The sequence below is a fragment of the Octodon degus genome, unplaced genomic scaffold (genome assembly GCF_000260255.1).
Source record: "Octodon degus isolate 3935 unplaced genomic scaffold, OctDeg1.0 scaffold00063, whole genome shotgun sequence".
In the NCBI taxonomy this organism is placed as follows: Eukaryota; Metazoa; Chordata; class Mammalia; order Rodentia; family Octodontidae; genus Octodon; species Octodon degus.
Window position 1 is genome coordinate 7,574,217 of NW_004524639.1, and position 20,667 is coordinate 7,594,883.

Sequence of the window (20,667 nt, forward strand, 5' to 3'; positions counted from 1 at the left end):
TGCTTTCCAATAAGCCTTGTCTCTCTTTCTGTGGTGGTCTGGGGGCATCACAAGGTACTGGGGGGTCCAGACCTCCACACACAGCTTTACAAGTTCTTGCAGAGTAGCTAAGTCTGGCCAGACTCCCCTCCTTGTGCTTCTTATCCTGTTTTCTACGGATCTTGCCAGGAGTGTGGAAGACCCCAGTTCCTTCACCTTTTCCCCAGAAGTTACTCATCAACGTAACTATGAAGGATGTGTGGAATATTGCCCTAAGTCCCAGAGATGGGAACCACCTCAGGCCTCTGAAGGCACACAAACCATTTCCCTTTCTTTGTTACCAGGAATTGAACTCAGGACTTTGCATTTGCCAGGCAGGTGCTTTGCGCCGCTGAGCTATCTCCCCAGCCCACCAGTTTCCTTTTAAACAGGATTTTATTTGAAGTTTATAAGGAAAGTGGGCTGAAGGCATCATATGGGTGATCCTTTCCTGAAACAAATCACCATCCCCATCATGTTTTCAGGTCTAGTCTAAGTCAGAATCACACCAGGACTGGTGGCATGCACCTATAATCTAAGTACTTGGGAGGCTGAAGCAGGAGGAGCACCATGAGTTCAAAGACAGCCTGGGCTACATAGTAAGTTCAAGGCCAGCCTGAACTACACAGTGAGACCCTATCTCAGAGAAGAAAAAAATTAATTAAAAATAAATAAATAAAAATAGATCAGAATTGTCATCTCTTCCCTTGATGAGCCTGCCTATGGACAACACACCTTTACTAACAGAAGTGGAAATATTGACTTGAGGCTACCAGGTCACTGGGAACCGCGGGGCACATTAAGGATACTATTTCTTCCCTCCAAGGGACAGTTCCCTTTTCTGTGCAGATCTGCGTGGCTCCACCCAGCTTTCCTCTCACCTCCCCCTACCTCTGTCAATTCCCCACCCTTCCTCTGACCTCTTAGCACCCACATTTTCTCTCATCCCCAAGGGCAGCCCTGTGACCAGACACCTAGTTCAGGGTCATATGGCCCAGAGGCCAAAGCTGGGTCCCAAAGGGGAAAGCTCAACTTTCCCACCACCTATTCAGGTAAAAATCAGAAAACAGCACATCTGGGAACCTCCCAAAAGAGGTACAGACTGGGAAGGTGAACTTAAGGAGCAGACAAACACCCACTTGCAGTCTGTAGTCTTTCCTTCAGTGCTGGGGGATTAAACACAGGGCCTTACACATACCTGTTCCATGCCTGAGGTATATCTCAGCCTCTCTTGTTTTTCTAACTGATTAATAGTACTACAGATTATTCAACACAAGGCCTTCACTTAAGTTATACTTCCAGTGTCCCTCCTCTATTGTGAGACAGGGTTTTGTTAAGTTGCCCAGGTTGGGCTTAAACTTGAGATCTTCCTGCCTCGGCCTCCCAGAGCACTGTGCTTACAGGTGTGTGCTCACATACATGTCCAAAAAGTTTGATATTTTAGCCAGGTGTGGTGGCACATGCCTGTAATCCCAGCACTTGGGAGGTTGAGGCAGGAGGATGCCTCTGAGTTTGAGAACAGCCTGGGCTAAATAGTTCCTTTAGGGCCAGGCTGAACTACATAGCAAGAACCTATCTCCAAAAAAAAGAAAAAAGAAAAAAAGAAAAAAAATTGATATTTTAAGAATAGCAAGAACATACTATGTCTATCCTCCAGAGGGCATAGGCAGGGCACATGCCTGCGTGGGAGGGATCAAGGAAGCCATGTGGCTTTATTTTTGTTTTTTGAGACAGGGTCTCACTATATATTTCAGGCTGCTCCTGAATTCACTGTTAGCCCCGGCTGGCCTAGAACTAGTACCTCAGTCTCCCAGTGGTGGGATTACACGTGTGTGCTGTCATGCTCAGCGTAAGAAGAAAGCCCCACCTAAAAGTTGGGGCACATCTCCTGGGTGGGCAAAGCCCAGGACTGCTGTGTGAGCCCTTGGGGAAATGTACTGGATTTGCCCATCGTAGGAGCTTCACCCAGGCTCTAAGACAACCCCTGAAGTAGTCAGCCTCCCCCAGCATCCTAGTGAAAGGAAAGTTGGGACACCCCAACGAGGAGGAGGAAGGCCCTGCTAAGAACTCCGTCCCTCCCACTGACACAGATTTGCCTGGAGCAAGAGAAGCAAAAAAAGGCAAAGGGGATCCTCATGGGCCTCTCCCCATCCTTTCACAGATCCACAAGGGGCTAATGGGGGGAAGCTTGTCCCCTTTAAAAGGCAGCTAGGCTGGCAGAAGTGGGAGGGTTCTACTGCGAAAAAATGACTCTTGGTGACAAAGACAAGTGACTGTAAGGCGAGAACTTTACAGACAGTCAGGGGGTCTTGGGCAAAGGGAGAAAGGGATGGCCTGAGGGAAAGGGAAAACATACCTTCATATTGGCTCCTGAGAGACCAGAAAAGCAGGACCTCTACCCAGCCTTAGGCCAGGGGGAGGCGTGTTCTGACTAGACTTCCCAGGCATGGTTCTGGAGGAGGGGAAGCAAGCAGCAGTCCCCTCTTCGTGGAAGGGTGCTATTTATTTACATTCTTTTGTCCCCTGATCATACAGAAGGGAACAAGCTGCATACTCACTCTCCCTTGCTGGGCTCCCACTCTACCTGAAATCATACTTGAAAGCAGAAACTCTGTTCTTGCAAGCAAGCAGCAGGCAGAGAACTACAGAGACAGGCTGAGAGAGTCTGGCAGTCACAGTAAGAGCATCAGTCCTGACCACTCCAGCCATGTCCATGTATACCCATGCCTGTGCGCCAGCCCCTGCGAGGCTTGGGAAAATGTCATGTGGCCATGTTTCAAATTACTCCATTGAGGGAAGAAGCTGGGACAGAATGGCTTGCAGGGGGTGGGTTCTGGGGGCAGTGGGGCAACTGGGCAAAGTTATGAGGGTACAAGTGAGGACGGGGGCAGGGGTCAAAGCAGGTTCCATTCACAACTGAAACCCAGTTCCACTATATCTCCCCATCTGAGGATGCTGGGCTGGGCTGCTCAAGGTTTTGCTGAACTTAAACCACAAGCACCCACAACCTCTCAGGATCCTTTTTCTAATTATCATGGGCCAGCACCACTGTCAAACTGGACCTTCCTCAGTTCCTGTTGGGTTCGTGCTGCTTGTAAGGGCAATACGCAACCCAGTATGCCCAAGGCTTTTTACCTCCCAGCCTCTGCAGGTTCTGGTGCCTGGAGATCCACTGTCCCTCAAAGACCCCTTTAGTCTAGCTGGGGCCTCCTGGCACCTGTCATCCTTTCACTGTCCCAGGGGAATACCAACCTGAATAGGCTCTTACTCAGCCCTATAGCCAGGTATCAGACCACACTGGCTTCCCTTATTCCCAGGGAAATCTGTCTGTTTTTTTTTAAACACTAGACATAGGAGCAAAAAGTTTGCCATTCTTGCATCTAGACTCCTATAAGACCCATCCCTGCCACTCTGTAGCGCTCATCATCAGTATACTGTGACATCAATTTGTGCTCATTGTGTTCAATGAACATTTGTGGAATGAAGGAATGAAGGAATGCTAGAAAGGAAGCAAACAAATATAGCTGCAAGTTTGACTGGAGCCAGCCACCTGGGGCCACCAAAGAGCCCACGACCCTGTTTCACTCTGCTCAACCACAGATGGTAAAGGCAGTCAGGCTTCTACAACATAACTTTAAGAGTTAACCCCTTGAGACAAGTTTATACTCAAGGCTCCTAAGTTCTACAAAGGAAAGGGGGGAAGAAAATGGCTTTTAAATAAGGTGAGATTGCATTTTGGAAATCATCTGTAGCACAGCCTCGATAAAGGCAAGAAAGTGACAATAAAGGGTGAATGAGATCAGATGTGACAACCTTTAAAATGCTAAGCTGAACACTAAGCATTTATGACCATTTAGCACCTCAAGGAAGGTGCATAGGGATGGAAAATCAGATTTTGGGCCTACTGTGCTCCTCGCTTGGCAGGGATGTAGAGTGGTTGGTGAATCAAGGTAACTTGTCTATTGGTTTTTTTGAAGGCTCAGTCCACATCTCTGCATCAAAGTCTAAATGACTTACCACTAAATCCACCTAATCTGCCAGTCAATATTCACATAAACCAACCCCAGCACTCCAGCTCGCCATAATCATCTAAGGACATAGCTCATAGGCAAAGGAAATACCTTTCTTCTGCTGCTCAGAAAAATTCTGTCTTATTTTACTTGGTTTGACTTTTGGATTCTAAAATTAAATTCCTTTTAAGTCTCTAACTTGTTCCTTAGTATGGAGAACATTAAGCTATCAGGAGCTAATGGCTTCAGAAAATAAAAGGATCTATTCTGCTAACCTTAACCTCAGACAAGTACATACTTGTCCAGTAAGGAAAAAAAAGAAAAAGTAGATAAAAACATAGGGGTGAGGGTAGTGCTAAGTGGTAAAATGGTTCAATCCCCAGCATCACAAAGGAAAACTGTACAATAACAACAAAGAGTTTCTCTTTTTTTCTCTTTAAGCTTACCAATATAACCTCCTCCCCAACATACAAATGCTTCTTAGATCTACCTAAGAGATGCTATGTCTTTTTTTTTTCTTAAAAGAGTCTCACTATGTAGCCCAGGCTGGCCTTGAGCTCACTAGGTAGCACAACCTGGCCTCCAACTCACAGTGATCCTCCTGCCTCAGCCTCCTGAATGCTGGGATTACAGGCTTGCAGCACCATGCCCACCATGTATCAGGTTCTTTTCATTAAACTATGATACTCTTAAAATTCTATGTCGGTGCTGCTAAACCTGTGGCATGCATGCCACAGACAGATGTTTATCACTGAAAGCTTCAGAAGGCTTAACATCACTGTTGTATGTCCTAGAGTAGCATTTTTGTTTGACATTGTGTAAAACAGTTCAGGCACTCAGTACTAGGCTTTGTTATTATAGTCAAATACTGTATAAAATTTGGATGCCCTTGGCATTCAGCATGATCAGGAAATGGCCTAGGTTGGTCAACCAAAATATTTTGATGAGCAAAAAACTGAAAACACGAGATCGGGCAGGCATCACCAACTCTCAATTTTGTATTAAAACTATGTTCAGCTGTCTCACCTTCCTCCTTCATAAGGACACCGAATTGCTGTTCGCCTTGAAACAGCCACCAGAATGCCATTAGTTTCTAATACAAAGCTACATGATGAGACCGCTTTTCATTCAGGCCTAGGCCAAGGAACACAAATATCTTTACACATATCCTGGAGCACCAAACTTTGACGTAGAAAATAAAAACTGTGATTGCCTGAGGTTCGCCTGAGCAGGTGACTAAGAGGTCACCTGCCGGCCTCTTCGCCTTCATCTCAACAGGGACAGCATGGCAAGGCAGGCCACTCCCAGAGCCCTAGCCCCATCCCATCTCAAGAAAATGAGAAACGACCATGAGGCTCTCTCCCAGCCCCCATGACGCGCGGTGGCCCCCCGAGAGCCACCAGCGCTCACTGGAGGCCAGAAGGCTTCCAAGTCTTCTCACCTCTCTTCGTTGATGCCGCACATGCGAATCCGGTCAGAACTGGTCCAGTCGTGCACGCCGCTGTAGAGCGGTGCTGTAGAGATCATGACAGCCACTCGCCACCAAATAGGATGTGTTGTGGCCACTCCCCCTGGGGAAAAAGAATCCCAAAGAGTCAAAACTCAGAAGAGGAACAGCTGCGTTCACAGAACTGGTGTGTGTCACTGGGAAATGAATCAAAGGGATGCACACAGAGCTACACCCATGACCCCTTTTTTATTTTTATTTTGAGGCAATATTTTGGTAAGTAATTAAGTTGCTCAGGCTGGACTCTAACTTTCATCCTTCTATCTCAGCATTCCAGAGTGCTGGAATTATAGGTGTGCCCGAACACATCCAGCATCACAAAAGTGTTTAAACAAGGGTAATTAGGGCCTGCGAGATAGCTCAACAAACTAAGCCCTGTTTACGCAAGTGCAGGGACCAGGGTTCGATCCTTGGCACCAGACACCACACTGCCCTACCACTGGCGAGCTAACCCAGCCACAGAGATCAAGAGGTTAAAAACAGGAGGATCGCTATGAGTCTGAGCTATGTAGTGAGACCCTATACCAAATACATAAAAAAAACCAAGGGTAATTAGAGCATCAAAATGTTAAAATGGTCTCTCTCACAAGCCAGTCCACTAAAGAAAATGAAGGTCCAAACAGGGACAGGAATGCAGTAGTTTTCTAGGAATCTATGCTTCAGGATAGAGCAAAGCACACTTAATCACCCAGAGCAGGTACAGTGAACCCTTTAGAGCTTTCAATGGTAACAAACAGCCCACTGTGGCACGACAGGCCATAGGTTCACCACTACTGACCTAAAGTGATCCTTAAATCTCTTCACAGGCATTCTGCATATGCATAAATGTTTGGGGAAATCCAATCTATTGAAGACAAATGAGAAGACAATATACTTTTCGAAGCAAATGGTTAGCCTAAGCAACTACAATTAGAGGATCATACCCACATGAGTAGCAAATACATGGAAAGAAAAGTAGGGGTCCTTTTTCTTCTGCTGAGTATAGAAGGACTTGAACAATGCAGCCAATTTAAGGTCTGTAGAGGAAACACATGCTTTCTTTAAAGCCCTTCCAAAGTATTATTTTCTGCTTCCAAGTTTGGACATAATTCATCCATCTAATGTGGTAGAAAGCTCCCTCCAAATCAGGTAAAAGCTCTCTGCATTCTGATGCCAAACAAGCAGACACAGCAACCAAGGTTCTACCAAAAGCTTTCTGTCCTGTCCCTTCCTATTAGCCTGTTATCCTCATGACCTACCACCCCCTTCACTAGCCAGCATCTGGCTCTCAATGTTGACAGCCACTTCATGGGTAATCCACCTTCTAGAGAAAAAGTGTGCTACAAAAAGAGCTTTATCCAGTGAGTCTATCTTGAGACCCTGAAATTCCTGAGTTAACTTACTAACTAAACCCTTATTTATCAAAGCTCAACTCTACAGAATCCAACAGCGATCAGAATTTTCTATTGTTTTCCAACTTTCCAAAGAGGCAGAGCATGGCAAGATATAGTCACATCCGGGATTCATTCTATTTACTCTTTTTTTCAATTTTCTGAAACTGTTCTTACTCAATTCACTTATTTGACAAATATCTACTAAGCTCCTCCATGTGCCAGAACTGTCCTAGGTACTGAGAACTCAACAATGAACAAAACAGACCAAAATTGTGTTTGCAGGGTGCTTAAATTCTAGAAGGATTAAAATGGACAATAAGAAGGCTAAATCATTTTATGTTGGGGCTGGGGAGATAGCTCAGCAGCATAAGCTTCTGTCTGGCAAATGCAAGGTCCTACATTTGATCCACGGTACCAAGACAACAACGACCCATATTCTATGTGGCAGCATTTTAGAAGAGGTGTGGCATAGGCTCGGGGGCCAGGGCAGTGCAGGGTGTGTTTGACTGAATGGATTATGATCTGACATAGGGTGGTCATGGTAGGCCTTGCTGAGAAGGAAACATTTTAATAACCTAATGGAGGTAAAGGAGCAAGCAATGTCAGTATCTTAGGGAAAAGCATTCCAGGAAAAGCATATGTATATGCAAAGGTCCTAGGGCCAGAAGAAAAGCCAGGAGGCAGATACCGCTGGACCTGAGAGAATGAGCATGCTACAGAAGGAAGGCAGCAGAGATGTATCCACCCACTCTCTTCCCGGGCCTCATCCCAAGCCCATATCTGTGCCAGCCAGGGAACACTGCTGCTCTCGCTTTTTCTTTGTACTTCTTCTCACCTCCTTTCCCTGGCCCAACACTTGCCAGTGTCTCTGGGACCCATATTTCCCAATAACTACCCTAGAAAACTGGGCATTCATTGAGGTCTGATCCTCAATGGAGGATTCATTGAGGATTCATTGAGGCATTCATTGAGGTCTGATCCTCTCCTTGCCTCTGCCACCTTGTCCCATTTCTTCCTCTCCCTCCCTGTCTTCCCTAGTTTGCTCTGTTCCCCATCTTAGTGTCTCTCCCTCCTTCTCACCTTTCTCTCCCCCCTATTATTCTCCCAGCCACCTCTGTCTGTCTCTCCCTCTCCTCCTTCCTGCTCTATGGGTACAATCCCTTCTCTAACTTTCTCTTTCTTTCAACTTTTCTTTCCAGTTTGCCCTCACTTTATCTCACCGTTTCCATTTCTGAGTCTCCAGTTCTTTTCCTTCCCTTTCTCCCTCCCTGGATACGCCCCTACTCTGGCCTCCCATACCCTTCATTCAGCCCCCTCTCTGGTCTGCCTTTCTCCACCCTCTTCCTCTTGGCTCTCCCCCATGCCTCTCTCCCTATATGTATACTGTATTTCAGCCCTGCCCCTCCTTCTCTTTCACCTATGAGCTCTCCAAGTTTCAACTCACCCTTTGGTACACAGATGATGTCCAGGTCTGTATCTCTAGCCCTGACATATCTCCTTAGGCCAGACCAGAATTAGCTGCCAGCAACATGCTGTTCACTGGATATCTACAGAGCCCCTGAAACCCAACAGGCCTCAAACCAGTCTCATTGTATGTTCCCATAAGCCTCTCCCTACTCTCCCAACCCTATGCCCAAGATATTTCCTATCTTAGTTAATATCACAAGTACCCCTTAAGCCTAGAAATTTCTTTAGCTCCTCTCCCCCACAGCCCAGAGGCCATCAGGAGTAAAGCTTCCTCAATAAGGCCATCTCTCTCTGCTCCTTCTACCCCCTGCCACTGGCCTGACGCAGGCTGCCATCATCTCTCACCAGGAACATTACGCTGGCCTCTTAACAGCTCCTCAGCCTCCCATCTCTTGATTCTACAATCAATTCATCTTCTAAAGCGGCAGTTTGATCAGGCCTCCCCCTCCCTCAACTTCCTTGTGGAAAGCCATCAGAATCAAGCTCAAGTTCTTCGTAAGCCTTGAAGGGCCTCAGGACTTGGCCTCACACCTCATCTCCAGGCTTGGCCCTGCCCTGCGCAGATCACCCAGTGTCACGACCATGCTGGTTCCGCACTCAGAAATAGCTTCTCTCCACATCCCTTCTTCTGTCATTCAAGGCCTAGTTTCAAGGCCATTGTGTCACTTCCTGACACAGCCCCATTCCCTGACTAGTTAACCCCTCCCTCATAGGTTCTCCTCAAACATTTAATTCCTACCTCTGCCCAGTATTGACTCTCTTTGCAGTGTGGTTACCTGGAGGTGTGGCATGTCTGTCTGCCCCACCAGACAGCCAACTACCTGAGGTAAGAAATAATTGTTTTTCTTTGTCTCTGGTTCAAGATTACCCTCCACATAGTCATCAGTACTCTGAAAGTGGATGTTATATGGAACTGAATTCTGAATAAGAATTGAGAGGATGACCCTGAGAAATCACAGAAAGAAAAATCAACTCCACTGAAAGTCTACCATCGTGTTTACTATATAAAAATGATGCATTAACTATAGCATATCTTTCCAGGCTGCCTGATTCTAGAATCTTCAGCTCATCATCTTTGAGCTTTCTTGTAACTCTGGGAAGTACAGGTAACTAACGGCTATGGAAACTGAGTCTTAGCTCACAGAGTTTGGATTGACTTTCCTCCCCGCTAATGGGGTGGCTGGAACAGTGTTGCTTCCATTTGCAATTCAATTTCTTTACTCCATATAAATTTGCACTTTTTGACTTTTCCTTTGAACTCCTTATAACACCTGTCTGGTTCCAATGTTGATTAATGAGTAAAATAAAATCTTTAGCATGTGTTCATTTTTATAGCTGGAGAAGAGTTATGATTCTTTACCTTTTCTAAAAATTATCTTTCAGCATTACTAAGACAGTTATGTGGATTAGCATAATTTTACAAAGATTTTTAACAAGGACCCCATTCCCTGAACATCCTGGTTAATGAAGTTTTGACTGTTTCTTAGAAAACCTTGGAATATCCTTGGATTAAGAAATAACATCTCAGCCTATTGGCCTATACAACAGGCACTTATAAAAATCCTTCCCCTCCACAAAGCGTTAAAGGACTTGGGCAATGGAAGAGGTTGTTCTTGCCATATACTGAATTTCAACATGAAGTACAAGTTTCAGTTGCTACCTAGCTATGTGTTAGCAGCAAGTTTATCAGTGACCAAGGATTTTTCACTCGTGGGTTTATTTTTGTTCTTCTTAGAATGAATTAGCAGTTTGTAGGGTCTGAGCCAGAAACCAGAGGGGAAATCCCAGAATTCAGAAACAAAATAATATATAAAATATTCAATTGATAAAGAGATTGTAGGCCAAACAGAAAAGGAAAACCAAGTAAAAACCAAACATGGACATGACACAAATTTGGTGCCTACCTCCACAGCAAAAGTGATCTTAGATAGCCCCACTTTTACAAGGCCCTGATGGTGTTGCATCTACTTCAAGCTCCGCAACCTAAACTTGTATCATGATTTTAACAGAGCAGTACCTGCCCATCTGAAGCTCACTGTCCAATGCTTAACCAGCCTTTGGGGAAGAGGGAGGGGGTGGATGGAAGCACAGGGAGGCGAACACAGAACTAAGCTGTCCACAGAAGAAGGAAAAATCACTCTAGCCAGAAAGAAAAGCCAAGGGATCACCTTATGTGGCACTAGAGAACAGTTCCTGACAACAAGGTCAGTAGGGATACTCAATGTGACCCAATGTTCCCCAAGTCAGAATTACTAAGAAGTTTGTTTCACATAGATTCACAGGTCTCAGTCCCAGACATTCCAATTTAAGTAGACTCAGGATTTTGCTTTATTACAAGATACACAATGTAAACTACCATGAACTGCAAAGTACTTGGGGGAGGCAAGCAAATAGGGAAAAGGTTCCAGATATACTCCATGCCACACTCAGTAAGTTTCACCAGTATACACACTTTTGTACCAGCCTGCATTCATTCAGGGCACCCACACACATGTTCTCGTTCTCTCTCTTTCTCTCTCATGCACTCGCTCTCTGGCTCTTGCTCTATCTCGTGTAGGAAGTATCACATCAAAGACAAAGTTCTAAAAAGGAACTTGGAAGAAACCTGGCAATCTCAAATGATCCAGCAAGCACAGGCACAAGGATATGAAGTACCTCAGAGATTCTCCACAGATGTCACAAGCATGTTTAGAAACAAGCAGCTGTGTGGCCCAAAAATCAAATTCTGGTTGGTTACTGGCTTGTAGGACCACTGTGAGGCATCCCCACTCTGGGGCAAATAATTCACAAGTCACTTCCAACTCATGCTGAGGACAAAGGAGAACACACGTTACACCAACTCAAAACAATAAGCACGTCTGAAAAACTAGAAATGAAACTTTTCAGTTAGCAGGCATGTACACATGGAAGCAGAAGGACTGACTGAGCATCCAGGAAACCCATCCAGCAAGTGGGCAGGAGAGGGCAGGTAGGCAGATATGATCACCACTCTATGGAACAGGGGAAACCAAGAGGAGAACAGACTAAATAGCAGAGCACCAACTTTAAAATGTCAAAAGTAGCAGCTAAGCTAAAGACGGGCACGTAGTATAAAAAATACCACAATAGTAGAGATTTTTTTTAAAGCCAAAGGGGGGAAAAACCTCAATTAGAACACAAGAGCAGATATGAATGACATAGAAGAGAAGCCCATGACATACAACAGCCAAAAGGGAAAACATGAGATAGGGGAACCTGAGCTATTTCACCATCATGGGCCAAACTGAAACACTGTGGGGAAGCACTGAAGATAGACATCTTAGAAAAGTTGAGAGAACGTACTACCAAAAGGGGAAGCACAACATCAACTTATAGCCCAAGTCTGTGCTGGAGGACTTAGCACTAGGAGATGGGTAGCACTAAAACCCAAAGATTTTACAGATGGGGTAGAATTATTTTGTTTTGTTTTGTTTTGAAACAAAGATGTCAAATCCAGCAGATTTCACCACAATTACAAGTCTGGTTAGCACTGTGCATATGAAGAAGAGAAAGTCACTAGGTGAAGCAACAGAGCATCTATCTAACAAATGTGTTCTACCCAACAAGACAATATTTCTAAGACTTTTAACCTTGAAAATGACCACAGAGCGTTCATCCAGCTAATAAGTACTCCAGAATCATATAGGTTCCTTTGTGGCTGAAGACCCCTTAAGTACTGAACATAGCTGGCAGCATACGGGATCCAACTGGGCCTGAGTCACACAGCATGAAACCTGCCTCTTTCTTCATGGCTGGACTCTGACATGGTAAATTAGAGCCAGATGTAGCAGTACACACCTGTAATCCTTGCACTTGGGGGCTGAAGCAGGACAGTTGTTGTGAGTAGAAGGCCTGTCTAGGCTACATAGAGAGTTCAATACCAGCCTGAACTACATAGCATGACCCTGTCTGTCTCAAAGAAGCAAAACCAAAACCAAAACCAAAACCAAAACCAAACCAAACCAAACAAGTAAAGAAACCCAAGATTAAGAAGGTCTCAGTTAAATTAAACCTAGACTATTCTCCCAGGCTCCTTTTGATTTGTACTGCCTGGTGACCTGGAAGCAATTATGACTTTAAAATATGAAAGAACTGGAAAATATTCATCTTGAAGTCTGGCCCTGAATCTGTCCTCAAGAGGATAGGTGTGGCCAGTAGACAGTTTAAGGAGGAGGGTTGGGTTGGTGATGACTAATAAGTAAAGAAAACCAATTTTGAGACCTAATGATCCAATAGAAAACCAGATCTCTGGGTCAAACTCCCTTAAGACAAACTTTACACAGGCAAAGGAGAAGCCACTCCACTATCCCACTTTGGGGAAAGCACATTATAGAAAGACACCCTCAGGATAACCAGAGATCCAGGACTACAATGAGAAAGCTATGATGTTCACCCAGTCACCACAAGACCCTCAAGAGAAGTCAAACTTTCTCAAGAATCAACTGTCCCTGGCTCTGGATGGAGTTCTTACCACAGATCTCACCCTCCTCATTGCTCTGCCTCCTTCTAATTGTACTCAACAAGAGACACATTCCTGTTTTTCCCTCCTTCATAACATACTCTAAACTCAGCTTCCTAATGAGAAAGTCCTCTCAATTTAAGTTGCTCTATTTTAATGACTTCCCATAGAAGGGTATTCCTTATATTCTCCTTGAGCTTGTTTCCCCAATAATTATACCCCCTCATCTTTCCCTACCACTAACCAACTATCATTTCCTAAGACTCTAGTCCCATATACATGCCTCCATCACTTCGCTCTACTTCATGTAATGCAGATTCCTCTATCATAACACACAACAGTGGGTACACACACACACACACACACACACACACAATTGGAAATAATCCACCAGCTAATTTAAAGGAGGAATAAAGTCCTTTGTGCTGTTCTTTCTAAGCTTCTGACTAAATTTATTCTAGCACTTTCTAGTTTCCCTTAGCTATTTTTTTCCTATCCAAATATTTCCACTGGTGTCTACCCAAGGGATCAGACTTTATCAGGGACATTGTATCCTGTTCCAAGATACACTAATTCTTATACTTACCAAGAAGGCTAAGTAGTTGCCTGCATACATAGTTCTAGCATTGATGCCTTCACACATTATTTGGGTAGCTCCATATTTAAAAATCTGCCTATAAACACTGAGATTGGATACCAAGGAATATTAACTGTTTGTTAAACTTGAGAGTTTATCCATTCCAATGAACATAGTTACCTCCAACATCCTCCACTGTAGTCATCTTGGAGGGCTGGACAGTCAATCAGTAACTGCAGTCTCTCTGGACCTCCTAGTAGCAATACCAGTCAAACTCATCCACACACTTTGCAATCTCCTCACTACTGGTGCTGAGTCCCATCCTTTTATGGGTGATATGATGTGCAGAAACATCCAAAACCCATTGGCAACCATCTAATTGAACAGCAGCAGTATTAAAAACAAGCATCTCATCAAGCAGCACCTTGGTAGGTGATACACTCCAAAACTCACAGCCTAAATTGGGGTGGAAACCTTGGAGAACACTTCCAGTTCACATTTCTCAACAACCTCACATCATCAGTCCATTTACCACAGTATCTGCCAAAATGGGGATAAGCTAGTTTCTGCCTAAAACCAAGCATAACATGAAAGCATTTAAAACGACCAAAAATAATTGGTTCAAATGATAGTTTTCATCTTTTACTTACACTTTTGTCCTACCAGATTGTTTAAGCTTATTTACTCACTGCCACGATACTTTTTGCCTATCATTCAAATAATAACTTCCATTTCTTGCCATAAGGAAATTACACTTAAGGAAAACACTTCATCACAGCTATATACTAGACCTAGCATCCTGCTATGATTTTGCACAACTCCTGGATGTCATAAATATCTAGAAAACTTAGAACAATCATTGTGAAATTAATGAGTCCTTTTTAAAATGCAAGGCCCCCTGAAAATGGACCCTAAATAACTAGAGCTATTGCTTGAGTACCTTTAATTTCTTCAAGACCAAAAATAGTTGGCTTTCCTTAGTCTTGGTTTTCAGCAGGACACTGTATTTAGTATGTCTTTTATACTCAAGAGTGGAATCATTGTAATATGACACTTGAATCTCTTTTGTGATGCTTCTGTGTCATGCTTACTACTATGGACTGTGACAGCCCTCTAGTGTCTCCATTTCAGCACACTGCTTTATGGTATAATACTTTTCATCTAAAGAAGACTCCTCATCACTCAATTTGCTTAAGTCTCCAGGACCTTGTACACAAATATTAGAAGACATGATTATTAGATTTTTTTTGGTTCTTCCACCCAGACGAGACTCGGCTATATGCTCAACTAATTTTAAATATATGATTTATCCAGGCTGGGTATGGTGGTGCATGCCTGTAATTCCAGCACTCAGGAGGCTGAATCCCGAGGATCTCTTTGAGTTCAAGGCCAGACTGAACTTTGTAACTTCATAGCTTCATAGTGAAGCTCTATCTCAAAAAATAAAAAATAAAAGGTATATCTATATCCTTTTCATTATGTAGTATTCTCTCAAAAATTTCAAACTCTCAGCATTAACTCAACCTGTTACCAGCCCACGCGTTTAATACTCCATCCCAGTGTCTAGTATGATACAAGGGATACAATATGCATTCAGTAAATAACTTTCTAAACTACTGGGGAAGACCAAAACTCTGTTATATAAAGACTAAACATCCCATGTAAACATCACTGGATATATGTATTCCTTTTTCCATTGTATTATATAGGGTTTTACTTGTTTTCTCCCCCCTAAGAAAGGGTCTTGCTATGGAGTCCAGGCTGGCCTCAAATTGGCAGTGATCCTCCTGTCTTAGCCTGCCCATGCTGAGATTATAGGTGTGCACCACCATATCTGGTGCGCTTTTTTTTGTCTCCATGATAAAGACAATAAACATACATAAGATTGGACCAGGACAAATAATTACCTTAGTGTTCTTTAGCCACAGCTAATTTTTAAATCCAGCTAGTTTATGAACTGCCTTCTGGCACTGTCAATAGATGTGTGTTCAGGGAACAACTCATTTTCATATTTGCCTAAACAGAATATCAGCAGGCAGGTAAATCTGCTGGAGAGGTGGACAGGTAGAAAATAATAATGTATTTCCAAAGTCAAGCAGAAATTATTCATTTGTCAACCAATCTATAGTTTTCATCTGTCCTATCATCTGTTTTTCCCCACACTGGCACAGCCAACAGAAAGACTGATGGCACTAAAGTCTATGTGAGCTACAGAAAGGAGATCTAGTTTATAGGCTGTGGCTTTGCTCTTCTCAGAAGTTTGGTTTGGGGAACTCAACTATTTAGGGTACTCTTCTCTCTCTTTCAATCACTGACAAACAACCTTGTCCTAGAGCCACATCTGACCATTGCTCTATCTACCAGCTTTATAGAATTTCAAGGTGTCTAAAACAGCTGGAAAGCCCAACCAGTCGCAATACAGTACAGCAGCCCTTTTCAGAAGGTACATTTTTTTAAAAAATGTCACCCAGCAGGGCACCAAGGAAACCAAGGCAGGAGGATCACTCCAAATTTGAGGCCATCCTGGGTTATAGTGAGTTCATAGCCAGCTCATGTGCAGTATAAAGCAAGACCCTGTCTCAAAAAAAGTTGCCTATAGGGCAAAATGGTTCCCAGTTTTAACCAGCTTTACACTCTTTAATTCTTGCCCTGAAATACCGAGCAATGCCCCAACACAGGTGGTAAAGCTCCCACTTCTACCTCCGAGGTAAATGCAGAGATGAGTCAAGCTATTTATTATCACACTGCAAATGCTAAATGTGTACTAATCCAACAGGAATACGGAGAAAGAAGAGAGAGAAGTTGGGGGTGATGCTCAGGAGCTATTGATAGTTTCCATTCTGTCACCATGTTTACTACAATATAACATAAAAGGTAATGTCATAGAATGCAAGTGAATAAGGAAAAAATAGATCTCATTTATAGGTACCTGGTATGTGGCCGGCACTGTATGTACTTTGCCTCTCGTAATCCTCACTGCCCTAAGAAATTGGCATTATAATCTCCATTGTATGGATGAGAACAATGAGGCTCAAGAAAGTGAAGTGATTTGCTTCCTGCCCAATAGGTTCCAAGTTCAAGAGGAAGAACTTCAACTTACAGTTGTGTCGAAAGCCCTAAGTTAATTCAGATGCAGGCTAAAGTTTGAGAACCACTGCATTAAACTGAGTAAAGCCTTTTTATAAGATGCCTTGGGGGCTAGGGAAATAGCTCAGTGGAATAAGTGTTTGCCTGGAAGTGCAAGGTCCTGAGTTCAATTTCTGGTATCACCAAAAAAGAAGAAGAAGGCAGAAAGAAAATGCCTGATCACCTCATGGATTCCAGTATAGAATACAATGATTTCCCCTATGATCACAGTCATGTGCTGGGTATTTCACAGAATTTAGAAAAATAAAATCTGCTGGTTCTTTTTGTCACCAAACCCCAGCATTAGATTTAAGTTCAACTGTACCCTTAAATGGCACTAACACTGTGATTTCTAGGCATACCTTAGTAATGAGGTAACCAAATTTTGTTTCTTAGCAGACTATAAAGAAGCCCAAAGCAAAAGCTCTGCCTGCTCCTCAGTATTCTGCAGTATTCACAGACCTGTAGCTTAGGGTCTTCTTCAAATCTTCAGACACAGCCTGCCTCACAGGCTTTGGTGGCTAAATCTGAAAATCACCATATTTACAAATGAGTCATCTCTACTCAAATTCATCCTAATTCATTGACCAATGAAAATATGACCTTGACATGCATCTCGCAGTTACTTTTGAAAAGATAATCCATTTCTAAATGTTTTATGAGAGAAGAGTAGATTCTACTTTTAAAAAAAATAGAGGGAGCTGAACCAACTTATTTGAATTAACTCTAGAAACAGAGTTAAATATTGCTCTAGAAGCAGAAGGCAAACTTCAGTTCAACAAAGAAAGTTTTTGTCTTAGATTGGTTTTATATCAGGAACAGTGAAAAAGGGTATGCTTTGGAAAGAGGACAGTTTCTACATTATTTTCAGAATGATCATTCAAAAACTACCATTAATAAAGTCCAATTCATATGTGAGATCATTTAAAATATTGTTCGAGCATCCTAGTGGCAGAAAAGTAGATTGCTTTATTTCCACCCTTTCCGGTTGTCCGGATGCAATTCTGCTAAGCATGGACTCAGTGATTTTGAACTCCAGTATTAAAAAATTTCCTTTCTTCTGAAACCTCAAGGTCTAAAGTCTTCTCTCTCCCTCAGAGTATCATCAGTGGCTTTTCCTTTCTATTTTATCTCAGCAATTTTTACTTTCCCTTGCACTCTCTCTCCATTCTCCTCTAGTGTTCACTTTTCCACCCAAACTCAACCACAAAATTACTTTGCTGAAATCTTAGGCTGATGGGCTCTGGAAAACAGCTCTCTACTGCCTATGGCTATTCTACTCCATTGCTAACTTAGTTCAGCTTAGAATCAATGAGCCACTGCAAACGTCATCCAGACCAAACCTGACTGGAACATTTCCTCTATGCCCCTGCTCCACCTTTCAATTCTGGCCCAAGGCTCTCATGCCCCTGTTCTTTAACCTATTTCACTCCAGAATTTCTATCCCTTACCTCCTTATACAGTATCTAGAACCCCTCCTACATGCAGACTGGAAAAACTAGTGTATTCCCACTTTATCCTTCTTTCAAGGCCATTCTATTTAGGACAGTGAATCCCTTCCTCCATCCAGTATCTTTACATTAGTCTTGATTTTCTAGTGAATGCTCAGACTTACAAGCCCTGGACCCCAACTATCCTGCTGCCTGGGCCATCCCGAGCAGTGGGTATCAAAGGTGAGTTTTTATATTCCCCAACACCAGCTCCGAAAGACACCTGAGTAAATGTCTTCCTCCTTTGGCTCTTTATTCCTCACTTTTGCTTTCATGTTGTATATGTTATAATCCGTACACTATTTCTAAGTTCTCTATTTCCTTATGGGTAAACATTCATATCATTTCCCAAGTGCCAGTTTCTCCTCAACCCTACTTTTATCCAAGATCTTCTCTCTTACCCCAACCTTAGTGATTCCAGCAGCAAGTGTAAAGAGCTCTAAGCAAAGTTTTATCTAAAAAACACTATCATGGAGATTTCCAGGTGCCATTCCCCCCCCCCCTTTACTGGCCTTAATACAAGATCCTTGATCGCCCTTCACTGCCCAACCAACCCTCTTCCTCACTTCTTTTTGTCTCCCTTCTTTCTAGTGTTAAAGTCTTCTCCTCCCATGATTTTGTTTCTCTCAAAGAGGCCCTTCCTTCAAGCCATTATTCAGACTAATCACACCACAAAATTCTGCTACCTGTACTAGAGGTTTCAACGACCCATTACTGCCTAAGATCACCCAGGCCAGAGAAGAAGAAAGAGATCCTCCCCTCTCCCTACTTTTTCCTGCCAAATCAAAATAGCCAGATCCATGTTACTGCCCTTGGTAGAGCCACCATGTCTTCCAGAAATCTCTTTTGCTCTATCCAATTCAGATCTCAACAGCACAATTTGCCAGGGCCTTAGTTTCCTCTGCCCTATCATAACAATCAGCCAGCCTCCCTTATTGCCCTATCATAAAGAACTGGCCTCTATACCCAAGACACTAGCATCTCTTCCCCTTCCGCTCTCAATGACTAGCCAGTCCTCACCTTCTGAGAGCCAGAACCAAAAAAGAACCCTATCTACTACTGTTGCAAAACTGGCAATAGGTTCAGTCCTTTCAAAGTCAATTTTAGTAAGGCTCTGTGCACCAAGGGCCAGGACTCTCATTCCAAAGTCCACCCCATATGCAGCTGTCCCAGTCTTCCTATTAAGAAAGGCCTATCAATATCCTGTCTCTCCTAAATTCTCTTATCAACTTTCAGGTACTCTTAACTCTGCTCCTTCCAGCTCCTCCAGAGCTCCACCAGTCTTTCCTTCCAACTTTGCTTCTTCATCAAAATTTTACCAATTTCTCCTCAATCTTTCGCTTCTATTTGGAGCTTCTGGGTGATTCTCAGAATTAGATTAAGATTATCCCATTCCATCTCCATAGGATCTTCCCAATGTATTCACCACATACTGACATCACCATTTAACTTCTGTTCCCTAAACTCTGTCCTAAACTTCCTCCATGGTGCAAATCTACCATTTCTCCCACAATAAAGCTCCCAGATAAGCAGAGAACTAGATGACCTTTAAAGTTTCCTTTCATCCTTGAAATTTTATTATCAACCTAATTCCTTTCCACCTCCAAATGCATTTCCCGGTTATTTCCCTGTAAAACGTTTCAGCAGTGTGATTTTGAGAAATTACCTCTTAACTTGAAAGAACCATGGGGCTAACTAGTGTAACCTGTAAGTACACCCTAGAAGTCTCACCAAAGATTTCTGTAACTCTGCTCCACCTCTGGGTCAGGGAGTCGACCTCCAAAGTGCCTTCCAGTATTCAGCTGCATCCCTGAAGTCCAGGACCCCTTCCCACACTTCCGTAAAGAATCCCTAAAGCCTGGGCTAGACGTGTGCTCACCAAATCGCTGTCCTTACAGTCTACTGTAGGAAATACCAAGAATGAGTTAAGTATCACCACGTCACAGTTTTAATCAGCCAACACCGAGAATTTCATAACAATAAAACAAAAACATAGTGTTTCTACAGGGGAACGGGGAGATTCCAGAGAAATAGAAGGGCACCCCCACTGGCCTGTGGCCTCCCAGGTTTGCGGTGTGCCTCCCTCCCGCCTTTCCCTTCGACCACATCTTTGCCTACAATGATCTCCGGCACCTCCATAACGCGAAATCCCCAGCCCTGGTGCGATCGGCTCCTCCCAGCCTTGCCCCGGACATCCCTCTGGCCCAGCCTTCCTCTCGGCGGGACCCCAGCAAGGAGGGGCCCATCCACCAGCCAGTTCACCTCCCTATCCCTTCTCAGGCCTCTGGGCGCCCCTGTAGGGCTCTGTCCGGAAGCTGAACCTCGAGGAGCCAAGCCCACGAGGCTCGTCGCGGAACCCCCCCCCTTCTCCCAGCACCTCGACCTCCTGCCTAGTCGTCCCAGCTCTAACCCCCTCCCGACCGTCGGGGGCTCCACCCCCCCCCGCCTGCCCCCGCCCCCAGGACGGCCCCCTCCCCAAGGCGCGTCGTCTGTGCCCTCTGCCCCGGCACGGGACTCTTTTTGGCCTCCGTTCCCCGCCCAGAAGCGGCGGCAGCGGCGGCGGCAACGGCTGCGGCGGCCCCAGCAGGAGCAGCAGCGGCGGCGGCAGCGGCAGCGGCGGAG

The 20,667-nt window shown here is 44.1% G+C and overlaps 1 protein-coding gene across 7 annotated transcripts in view; it reads right to left on the reverse strand.

Moving 5' to 3' along the window:
- The window catches only part of Bcorl1 (BCL6 corepressor like 1), a 64,391-nt gene that overhangs the window by 39,829 nt on the left and 3,895 nt on the right, over positions 1-20,667 (reverse strand). For all 7 annotated transcript variants that reach the window (XM_023718854.1, XM_023718857.1, XM_023718855.1 and 4 more), the window contains one exon: positions 5,470-5,599. In XM_023718854.1, the coding sequence (XP_023574622.1) occupies positions 5,470-5,555 (86 nt within the window). In that variant the 5' untranslated portion in view covers positions 5,556-5,599. The remainder of the gene's footprint in view (positions 1-5,469; positions 5,600-20,667) is intronic.